An 11,201-nucleotide genomic window follows, 5' to 3' on the forward strand; every position below is an offset into this window, starting at 1 on the left:
GCATATTTTTGAAGAGATTTCTATTCAGTTAATTTTATGTATTTTTGCTTCAGTTTTTATTGTGTGATGATGCCACAACTTCCTCAAGACTGCATCAACAAGACCAAAACAACTTAATAAACTAATTGTTTAATTACACGTTTTAGGTTTTAGCGGTCGGTTGCCTTGGTGACATTTCAGCAGCACAGTCGCTCCTCCCCAGCTATGGTAGTCTCGCGTAGCCAGACAACTATTCCACAATCTCTGGGAGCATTTGACCAAATCGCGGAGGCAACAGTCTGGCCACGCGAGACTACAGCTATGGGATCTACTCTACCGGAAGCGAATGTTCCTACCATAGGAGACGCGTGTGCATGAATTAGAAAGCGCGGCCTGTGATTGGCTGGAGCGGAGTTCTGGAGCGCTCGGCTGTGGTCACTTGGACTGCGCGGGCGGGTGTGAATGCGTTTATCGTGGACAGGGCGTTTATCGTGGGCTTGCCCAGGCCTTACGGCCTGGGCATAAATATAACGATTGCATTCACCACGGCTTCGTAACTCGCGCGGCGCTCCGCCGGCCGCGCGGCCCTGGCCCGCTCTTCGCGGCCACTCGCGCCTGCGGCGCTCGGGGGCGAAGAGCAGGACCAAGGTCCGCTGGCCTTCGCGCCGCTTGCAATGTCGTGGACAATAAAACGAGCGCTCCTTCAAACGGCGTCTCCTACGGTAGGATTAATAGCCTACCGGAAGCGGATATGACTTTACTTCCGGTTCCTCTTTTTTATTTACATAGAAAAAACAACATGGCGGCGAACATGAACAAACAATCCTCGAGACAAACTAATCAGAAAGAAACATATCAGAGACTGAACTATCTCTATCAGGTAAGACAAATAGAGTTTGGGCACGCAATACGCGTCGCTGGTAGAAAGCACTCTTTGTCCAGTATAAATATGTATGTATGTTATAATCAAGTCAGTGGTGGGAAAAGTACTCAAATGCTCTACTTTAGTAAAAGTACCAATACCAATGTACTATAAAGTACCAAAAGTAAAAGTTGGTTCAAATACCACAAAATTGTACTTAGGTAGAGTACTTAAGTAAAAGTATTTAGTTACTTTACAGTACCACTGGTTATGATGTTTTGTTTTGTTTCATGCTCTGCAGGCTGCACACTGCGTTCTGTCCCAAAACCCTGACAATGTGGAGCTGGCTCGGTTCTACTGTTTCACCCAGAAGAAAATAGCAAGACGTTTAGTGCTCAGGCAGTAAGCTGCTTCATTTGATTGTTTGTTTATTTCATTAATTGATTGAAGACTTTATTAGAAGTTTGCATAGGAGAAGGTACAGTTTCATGGCCATACAGTTCACTGGATCCTCGCTATCCACCTTTAAAACTCTTTAAGACTATAGAGCAGTGGCTTTCAACGAATACCAGTAGAGTCGCCGAAATGAAGCTCGCCGAGAAACGGGGGGTGCGTTCGGAAATGCACACCGGGTGGGGCAACGGTGCGCTTTTTCAGTCTGAACTCTGAAGGTAAACTTTCTGAAAAGCAGCAGTTGCTAACCTAACGTTGCTATTGATGTTTATAAACTAGGGTAAATTATAATAGAATATTAGAATATTAATTCATGTTGATACTGAAGAAGGCATACTGTGATTGTGTGTCCTACTTTACATTTTTGTTGTTGCTAGCATTAACATTTATGATACTGTGAGATTAAGACTATAACGATAATTTACCCTATTTTATAAACATCAATAGCAACATTAGGTTAGCAACTGCTGCTTTTCAGAAAGTTTACTTTCAGAGTTCAGGCTGAAAAAGCGCACCGTTGCCACACCCGGTGTGCATTTCCGAATGCACGCCTGTTACCCTTTCAACCAGTGGTCCTAACCACCAGTAGTTCTTGAGGGGGTTCTAGGTGGTCCCTAGCTCTGGTCCATCGCTTTCACCTCCCGCATTGCTCCCGGTGAAGCTCTGACAGACCCGTCGGGAAACGCATGGACTCGAGATTGTCGGCCCCGCAGAGCGCTCAATACTAGTGAAAATAAACAAAACCGTTTCACTACTCACCAAACCAAAGGTCGTTTTGCGCTGTTGAAAGTCTATTCTCCGCGGTGGTGAACCCCTCAGCACCCCACCCACTCTGCAAAATACACTATTTTTGGCATGAAATAAAGTGCATCCAACTCGACCGCCGCTTATTTCCTTATTTGTATCTGCAGTGGCCGCTAGGTGGCTCGAGGTGGGTGCGTTTTATTTCATGACAAAAATAATGTATTTTACAGAGTAGGTGGGGTGCTGAGAGGTTCACCACCGCGGAGAATAGACTTTCAACAACGCAAAACGACCTTTGGTTTGGTGAGTAGTGAAACGGTTTTGTTTATTTTGACTGGTATTGAGCGCTCGGCGGGGCCGACAATCTCGAGTCCATGCGTTTCCCGACGCGTCTGTCAGAGCTTCACCGGGAGCAATGCGGGAGGTGAAAGCGATGGACCAGAGCTAGGTGGTCCCCAGATAAATGATGGAGAGTTGGTAACCAAATGGACCCTCTTCGATCATTAACTTTTGAGGGTGTAAAATGAAACCAAATGGACCCTTAGTCTTATGCAGTCAGCCATGTTTGAAAATGAGCCTACAGTCGCATCTTCCTTTTAACCCTTCTTTAAAATCCTTTTTCTGTCCATTGTGTTTCTCATCAGAGACCCTTCAGTGAAGAGAACTTTGTGCAAGAAGTGCTGCTCGTTGCTGGTGCCGGGTGTAACTGCTACTTCAAGACAGAGAAGTAAGGGCTGATGCATACTTTTAGAGACACATTTATTTCGGTTCAGCTCTGTCTGAAATAAAATATGACGTCATTCAGAGATTCGCGGGGCGGGTACTATCATTAATTCGATTAACTCATTCTGTGCCAGATGCCAAAATGGCTCCAAGGTAGCTGTGCCGAGATTTTGTATGTTTTTCTTTACTATGCAATGAAAAAAAAAGATTTTTTTTATAATTTTTAAATTATAAAAGAAACAGACACAGTTGTTGTGATTCAGTGGCAAAAAGAATTTTGGCAATCGGACAAATGGTTCCAGAGATAGAGCTGTTTGAATGAAAAAAAGTGTCCATCCACTAGAATGGACACACATGAACACACATTTTCTCAATCAGCTAAACGAGGGAGCGAACACAAAAACAGAGAAAAGCATCTTTCTGATCTCAGGTCATTTTGACATCTTTAGAAAGAAAAAAAAATGAAAAAAATGTTTTCTTTTCTTTTCTATGTAAAAAACACAAAAACCGTCATAAGCCGTCATTGGCACACAGGGCTATTGGAAAAAACCGTCATAAGCAGTCATTGGCACAGAATGAGTTTTAATATGATAAAGATAAAAAAAAGAAAATGTTCTCAATTGAAGTGGATGGTAGTGTTCACACTGGATGCTACCATCCACTTCAATTGAGTAAGATATTTTTAATCTTTATCTTTGTCTTGCCCTATGAAAATGACCCTTTAGTCATAAACCTAATGCCAATTCCTTTACTTTTTTTCTTATTGTCCATTTGATAAACAAGACACTAACATTTAAGCACTATATCTCTCTAGACTTGGTAAACTGGACCTGAATTGTCTCTCTTCTTGTACCTTTTCTTATTTGTATTTATTTTTTCTTTCCAAATCTCCTCAACAAGCTTGTGAATTAGCCCAGAATATGATGCTGGGGGTAAAGACTACAGACTTTTGATAATGATTCTTTTTTTTTTTTTTTTCATTGTCCAACAAGGGAAAAAAGGAAAGACTCGCTTCACTGTATTGAGGTGTCTGAGCTGTGGCCTCGCCAAGAAGCTGCTGAACGATCCAGAACATGTGCTGTGGGTGGATCGACCTGAGGCCCAGCAGGAGAACCAGACCCAGACACAGCCAGGTGAGGACTTATGCTACTCTAGTTGCTGTTAAATTAAGACCTGATACCGATTCTACAAATGTCTTCTTCTAAATCCTGGCAGTTTTCTGTAAAACATAATTTATGTTGCTATAATCAGTGCTACTCAAACATTTTCATGTCAAGACTGTGGAACCCATCTCACAATATTTGGTTCCATAGCAAATTGCGAGCTTGCCGTGTAGATGGGCTTTTAGATTTATTTTTTCGAAACACCACGCCTGTAATGACATGACCCAAAAAGTAGGCATTGCTTAATTGCTTACGCCTGTAAAACAGTGATGCAACAAAGTTGATTCTTGCTTCTTCTTCTTGATGATTTTTAGGTTTAGGGTAAATTATCATCATTTTGTATTATCGGTAATCAGTTCAATGAGCTGCTGCACCCCTAATGTGGTCCTAATTGTCGGTCCCTCCCACAGATCCAGGCTCTGGTAAAGTACAGGCCAAGAAGAAGAACACAGAAGGTGATGGAATCCTGGCCTCACAGCGCACCGTGGAGCCTTCTGGGAGTTAGCAGCACATCTCCACACCTGAAGGACTACTAGTGTGTTTATTTATTTAATATATGACAGTCATACATTCTGCAGATGTATGAAAGAATTGCAAAGTGTAGCTCGGTGGTTCTCAAGGTGGGACCCAAACGGACCCTTACAGGTCTGTTGTACAAATGGATCAGCAGGGTTTTTGAATTTAGGGGCCTCGAAACCTATTTTGGTTAATAATGGGGAGTGTTTTGTAATTACGCACAGAAGATAACGATTCCAGAATCTTCTCTCCCGTTTCCGATGCTTCACAGATGATATTCTCCAAGAACCTAAACGTGTTTGATAAACATAAACATTATCACTATTGGCTTAGAAACGTGACAAAAAAAGAGAACAAAAAAATAATTGAAGGCTTCGTGGGGTGTGGAATTGATAGAAAATAATACATTTTTTGGGTGAACTACTCCTTTAAGTGATATCGTTGCTGTCGGGTGAAAACTGGAAAACGTAAAGAAAAAGTAAAAATGGCCAATCTACAAGCTCTGCTAAACTACTACTAATATTGAACCAATGGTTCAACTTCAGCCAATACCTAACTCCAGTTGGAGCTGGATGATGTTTAATGAACATTAAAAAATAAAAACATTTTGGAGTTTCTTCCCGACAGCAGAGATCTGCAATGTCCCAATAAAGAAAAACATTCTGTTCAATGTATCTATTTTTCTTTAATGTATTTAGTGTAAACGTTCTTTAACTAGTAGTCAGTGGGTGAAATAAAAACACATGAATTAAAACCTGGTGTCAAGACAAAAAAAAACATTTCATTGTTTCTTCTTGTCTCCTTGCTCTGCTTTTGGCACTCTGAAGCGTGGCTTCTGGGAATAAAGCAGGTTCTTGGTAAAGATCCTTGGAATGTGACCCGTATACAGGAATAGTGCCACGCTCATCCCTGGGAAGAAAGAAACGCTGTCGTTACCGGTGGGAATTATACCTATTAACACTTGAACAGTTGCTGCAGGTCACAGGTATGTATGTTACAACATTGGTTCTCAAACCTTTTCATGTAGAGGAGCCCCAAATTGAATTATTTGCCTGTGGACTCCCATCCTGAAAAGATAAGATTTTGAAGTGGGGATGTACCCCCAGAAGAGCATTCTAAGCTCTTTTTTTCCCCCCCAATTTGTAAAAAAAAAATCTAAAATAGAATTGATCAGCTATTTTCAGAAGTATAAATTATGACATAATCACTTGATGGCTACTATTTGAGATAATCTCTTGTTCCAGGGTTCCCCAACAGAATTAGTTCATAACATTTTTTAAATCGGAGAGCCTGGATTGTCTTCTTAAATGGGGGTCGCTGGCACAAGATCCGCAGACATTCATTTGGCATTCCTTGACTTGAAAAAGTGAATCTGCAAAAACCATCCAACCAGTTGGGAACATAACAGCTTATGCATGAAATAACTGAATTTGAGCTTAAATGTGAACACTAGGGGGTGTCATTTGCCATCCCCTGATGACCCAAATGTTTGATACCAAAAACTGAAAAGTATTTTTACGACAATTAGGCTAATCAGCTCTGTTTAGTGTTTACACAATGCTGTACCCCCTCCAAATGTATATACGTTCCCCATTTTCAACTAGTTTTATTATATTTATTATTTTCACACTGGCAATTTAAACATATGTTTTCTTTTCTCATGCCAATAAACAAAGCTCCATTGAATTGACTGCCCTATTGAATTGAAGATTTACCAGTCAGAGGTCCGAGCCCGTAGACGGCTGCGTACTGGGCCAGGGTGAAGCCAGGACACTGGAAGGTCAGAGCGTAGGCCAGGGCAGGGTTTATGTAAGCAGATGAATATCCACTGGCTGCAAGACAGGGGCAGGCACAGTTAATTCCGTCGACTAGTATGGCAACACATGTTCGTTGACTACTTTTTTCACTGATGAAAACTAAACAAAAACTAAGCTATGATCATTAAGACTAAATATTTTGATAAATTTGATACAACAAACAAACAAAAAAAATTGACATTATAGGGACTAGTGGAGAAGATCCAGTTAAACTAAAGGACAAATCATTTTTGCTTGGGTGAAATCCACAACATCTCGGATCCAAATATTGTACTTTTAATCCACTACATTTATTTGAGAATTTAGTTAACTTACCAGTTACAAAACATACATTAACTGCTTCTGCCCTATATACATTTTGGCCATTTGAAAGTAGCCGATCTACAAGCTCACAATGTGTCGTATCCTGACGCACTGTGAGCTTGTAGATCTGCTATTTTCAAAAGATTTGTATACATTTGAAAACTTGAAATGGGACATTCTGCATAATGAGTACTTTAACACATTGACCGCCATTTTAACATACCTCCGTACTCCCACCTGCCATTCGTCTCCATAGACTTCCATGTAATTGGGTGTGCACGGATCATGCACACCCATGCCTAGATAATGCACCACGTGTGTCCACATTGCTCACAGCTTTCAAACAAAAAAATCCGAATGGAAATCCGTTCAGGCATTCATGAGATAACAGCCACTATGTTTAACAAAGATGGCTGCCATACTTGAAAGATGGGGTTGCTATGGGGGTTAAACATGCAATTTCGCGATTGCTATCATGCCTACTCCATTTTTTTGGGGTCAAAACATTTTTTTGATTTTTTTTTTTAATTCTCGGGACTATCGGGCCTGGCGGGGAAAGACATTGGAATAATCTCGGGACTATCGGGCCTGGCAGGGAATGAGTTAAGTAGCCTACATTTTGATACCAATATACATATATATATATTTTTTTTTTTCTGAATTCGGGACTTGGTCCCACCAAAGTATGGTTGCAGATTTTTTGATAATGGATGGAGAAGAACTCCTGCACACTGTTTATATGCTCCAAAAACATACTTTTATTATAGGCAACTGCAACGTTTCGACTTTATGTCTTCATCAGGCAAAAACGTTTTTTGAGAAATCCGCAAATGCCAGATTGCTCAAAAAAACCATTCCCATTGAAATGTATCGGCAGAATCCTCTTATCAGATGGCAACCATATACTTTGGTGGGACCATGCCCTAACAAGAGTATTTCTATTGATACTTTTCTTAAGTAAAACATTTGAGTACTTTTTCCACCACTGCAGCTGGTTTAGGAGGAGAGTTCAGGAGCTTTAGGAGAGACTCACCAGCATGGGACAGGAAAGTGAGCAGGACGGCAGCCACAGGGACCTGGATCAGTGCAGACCTGCAGAACCACAATCAACTTTACATGTACATTTCCATGAAAATCTAAAGTGACAAAGACAGGTTTCCCCGGATTGAACAGGTTAAAGATAGCGTGAAGCCGATCGACTTTGTTGTCACAGGTTTGCAGGTGTAAAACCTTGTTTAACACCTGATCTTTTTTGTGCTCTCCATTGTAGTTTTTTTGTTTTGTTTTTGTGAGAGACTCAGACTCGGGTGCACCAGGTAAAAGACCAGAGCTAGTATGATGGCACATACCTGCGCCTCAGACTCAGGTGCATTAGGTAGAAGACAAGAGCGCACACGGACTCCGTGAAGAAGCCCTGCGTTGGGGACACCAGCAGAGACGTGCTGCAAGAGCTGGACATCAGGTTCTTGATCATGTGCATGTCTGTCAGCTCCAGGCCCCAGTAGTACCCTGCTGCCAGCAGGCCCACATGGGCCCCTGTAGGATGGGAACAGGGGTGAAACAGTTCATCAAACTAATCAAAAAATGTTCACTACTACTACCGTACTTCACTTTTTCTTCTAAATCTTTTAAAGATGGAGTAACTAGCCGATCTATAAGCTCACAATCCATTGTGATGCCATGTGTAATGAGCTTATAGATCAGCTATTTTGTGTGACACTGTTAGGGCTTAAGTGGTTGATTATAAATGATTATAAATACTATGACATTTGTTTGTGTCAATTTGTTGATAGGCTATATTCTAAATTAAACAAGTTATCAAAAAACATGCTTTTTGATTGTTCGATTAATTGAAAAAGTAAATAGTTGCAGCCCTACCTAGGAACTGAGCAGCCACAGCCAGCACAGTGATGGGCAAGGTGGAGTTCTCATCCAGCGACAGGAACCTCAAAATCACAATCACACAATCAACTTTATTGTCACTTCACACAGGTTTACAGGAGTAAACAAGTAGGTGAAATATTTTCTTTTGTGCTTGCTCCATCATTCATGGTTTTCAGGGGGGAAAAGTAGAGGGCAGAGAGGGGGAGAGCAAGGGGAAAACAGGAAAGAAACAGCTGGTCAAAAGAAGAATTGGTACATTTATTTACTACGTCTACACTACGTCTACACAGTTTACTACGTCTGTGTAGACGTGTACACATTTTTACGGTCTATGGGTTTGCCGCTCTGACATCATGCTCTGATGTCACTGTGATGTCAGGGGAACCACTCTACCAGAATGGGTTTGCCGCTCTGACATCACGCTCTGGATTCACTGTGATGTCACACTAACAGAACCCCTTTTATGCCCATATATGGAGTTCCCTGATGTCATCAATATTAATGATGCCCTGTTAGAGAGATCCCTGTGATGCCAGGGGGAACAAATCCCATTTATGCCCATATATGGAGATATGGAGATCCCTGTGATGCCAGGGGAACAAATCCCTTTTATGCCCTTATATGGAGATCCCTGATGTCCACTACCCTGATGTCCACATCTAGTAAGACGTACTATTAAGACGTACTAGTAAGACACCCTTAGGCGTCTTACTAGTATGCTATAGCATTAAAAAGTAGGTATGTATGAGGCTGCATAAGTAGCAGATACTATATGCTGGCTACATGTACACTACATAAGGTTTAAAAGTGGGGGCCACTTTATGCATTCATATGTTGGCTATTCCATTATATCAAACATATTGGATAATTTCGAACATAAATCTTCTCTTCTGGGGGTCCCTGGCACAAAGGGTCCCCCCTGCACACTAAAATGGTTGAGAACCATTACAGGGTCAATTAGGTTCCTATACTATCCATAATTTTAGCTGGGACCCACTGGAACCCCCTCAAGGACCCCTAGGGGGTCCCCGAAACATCACTTTGAGAACCACTTACATACAGTAGTCCACATGAGGTTTAAAAATAACAATAATAATATAAACCTGAGCAGGGCCATGCTGGGGTTCCCCGCGCCACCACCGCAGACCACGCCGTGGCTCAGCAGCACCACCAGCAGAATGGTGATGGTAACGTCGGGGCCCAGGCCCCCTGCCCACTGGCCCACCTCCACGATGGTCTGCACCTCCAGCCAGCATGCCGCCAGCACCAGGGAGCCAGAGAGCTCCGCCAGAAGGCCCAGGCGAGGCCACCTCCTCAGCAGCACTCTGGTCAGGACCCCCACGGCCATCACGGCCAGGAAGTACCCGATGGAGGCGTTGAGGCCGGACATGACGTCGTCCACGGAGGGAGGCTGCTGTCTGCGAGAGGCTGCCGGATTAACCTTCGTTGGGAAGACATGAGAAGAAAAACAATTGAATGGCCTGGGTGGCTAGTGTATAACGGTCCAGGCACCTGGGCTGCTGATGCAGCTTGACAGCGTGTTGTGGGTTCGACTCCCGATCCCAAAGACCTTCGCTGCGCGTCACTCCACATCTCTCTCTCCCCCCGTTTCCTGTCAGACTACTATTCGCTATTAGTCTTGCATAGCCAGACAACTATTCCACAATCTCTGAATGCTATATAGTCTGGAACTACACCTCCCGAAATCTGAGAGAGGAAGATGATTTTAATTTATATTTGGATGAATCCACGTGACTGTAAAGACGAAGCAAAAGTGGTGAGGACTGAGGTGGCTTCAATTTACTCATGATCAGAGCTTCCGTTGCAATTAATAAAGGAAGAAAAAGACAAAAGAAAAATATATAATAATAATGACTGAATGAATGAGTGTGTAAACTCAACAGGGTGCTGTGGACGCAAGTACAGGGGTGCCGCTGGAATACTTCGATAATAGTTTGATTTTTTTCATTATCACTTTAGTGTAATCAGCTAGATCCTCTATACGGACAAAGTTGCACTGTGCTTGGTGCGTTCTTTTTCGATCTACACCAAATCTCTTCGACAGAAATAGCAGATCTACAAGCTTACAACGATCTGCTATTTTTTGGCAAATGTTCCTCCCATGAGGGATGATGGGGTTCAAGTGGCTAAATGTCAAACTATAAAGTCAGCAATCTGTCCTATAATGGAAAATGATACTCTCAAGTTTTCCTCACGAAAAACATACAGTTTTAGACATTTACATATTTAGACTTCTTACCGTAATATGACGATGATGATGAAATCTTACTTGGTTCTATAAAGTAACTGTAAATGTATTTCAGGGGATGCAGTGGATTAAAAGGTCATTTACAGGGGTGCCCTGAGCCCAAAAAGGTTTGAGAACCACTGGTGAGTGGTGCTCTCTCTCTCTCTCTCTCTCTCTCTGACAACGTGGCGTATGGTCGACAGAGACACGTCTTATCAGGGGGGAAAACGCCACGCTTGTTTTATCCCTCACACAGCAGCACCTGCCAAAATACACAGTGCAGCCAGTGTGTATCTTTTCAAGGTCAGGTCAGAGGATTGGCCTTGGTTGTGCCGGGGGGCAAAGTGCTGCTGCTGCTCCACCCTCTAACTAACTGCAGTGGTGGTGGAGGAAAGCAAGGGGTTTCCCTGTGGGGGTTGAGACGGGACCTAGTGCACTCACACTCACACTCACACGCACACACACACACACACGCACGCACGCATGCACACACACACACACACACACAC

The 11,201-nt window shown here is 42.6% G+C and overlaps 2 protein-coding genes across 2 annotated transcripts; one reads left to right on the forward strand and one right to left on the reverse strand.

The window, feature by feature from the left end:
- Nucleotides 1-780: 780 nt before the first annotated feature.
- rpp21 (ribonuclease P subunit p21) lies at nucleotides 781-6,125 on the forward strand. The gene is made up of 6 exons (XM_080721245.1): nucleotides 781-859; nucleotides 1,143-1,243; nucleotides 2,683-2,765; nucleotides 3,754-3,894; nucleotides 4,335-4,459; nucleotides 5,268-6,125. The coding sequence occupies exons 1-5, from the start codon at nucleotides 791-793 to the stop codon at nucleotides 4,427-4,429; spliced, it is 489 nt and encodes a 162-aa protein (XP_080577371.1). The 5' UTR covers nucleotides 781-790; the 3' UTR covers nucleotides 4,430-4,459; nucleotides 5,268-6,125.
- aqp12 (aquaporin 12) lies at nucleotides 5,107-10,854 on the reverse strand. Its single transcript, XM_080721129.1, has 7 exons — nucleotides 10,705-10,854; nucleotides 9,548-9,885; nucleotides 8,439-8,506; nucleotides 7,910-8,096; nucleotides 7,594-7,652; nucleotides 6,156-6,272; nucleotides 5,107-5,349 (listed from the first exon to the last, which is right to left on the reverse strand). The coding sequence occupies exons 2-7, from the start codon at nucleotides 9,832-9,834 to the stop codon at nucleotides 5,222-5,224; spliced, it is 846 nt and encodes a 281-aa protein (XP_080577255.1). The 5' UTR covers nucleotides 9,835-9,885; nucleotides 10,705-10,854; the 3' UTR covers nucleotides 5,107-5,221.
- Between the last annotated feature and the right edge of the window lie 347 nt (nucleotides 10,855-11,201).

This window comes from Nannobrachium achirus, assembly GCF_963921795.1.
Source record: "Nannobrachium achirus genome assembly, chromosome: 1".
NCBI lineage: Eukaryota > Metazoa > Chordata > Actinopteri > Myctophiformes > Myctophidae > Nannobrachium > Nannobrachium achirus.

Bases quoted from the DNA above. Each gene is read 5' to 3' on its own strand.
- rpp21 (XM_080721245.1), top strand. From the start codon at position 791: ATGAACAAACAATCCTCGAGACAAACTAATCAGAAAGAAACATATCAG. The intron at 2,766-3,753 runs GTAAGGGCTGAT...TTGTCCAACAAG, and splicing joins TGCTACTTCAAGACAGAGAA to GGAAAAAAGGAAAGACTCGC. The intron at 3,895-4,334 runs GTGAGGACTTAT...TCCCTCCCACAG, and splicing joins CCAGACCCAGACACAGCCAG to ATCCAGGCTCTGGTAAAGTA.
- aqp12 (XM_080721129.1), bottom strand. From the start codon at position 9,834: ATGTCCGGCCTCAACGCCTCCATCGGGTACTTCCTGGCCGTGATGGCC. The intron at 8,507-9,547 runs GTTTATATTATT...TGTGATTTTGAG, and splicing joins CCCAGCATGGCCCTGCTCAG to GTTCCTGTCGCTGGATGAGA. The intron at 5,350-6,155 runs GTAAATCTTCAA...CTTTCTTCCCAG, and splicing joins CGGGCTCGGACCTCTGACTG to GGATGAGCGTGGCACTATTC.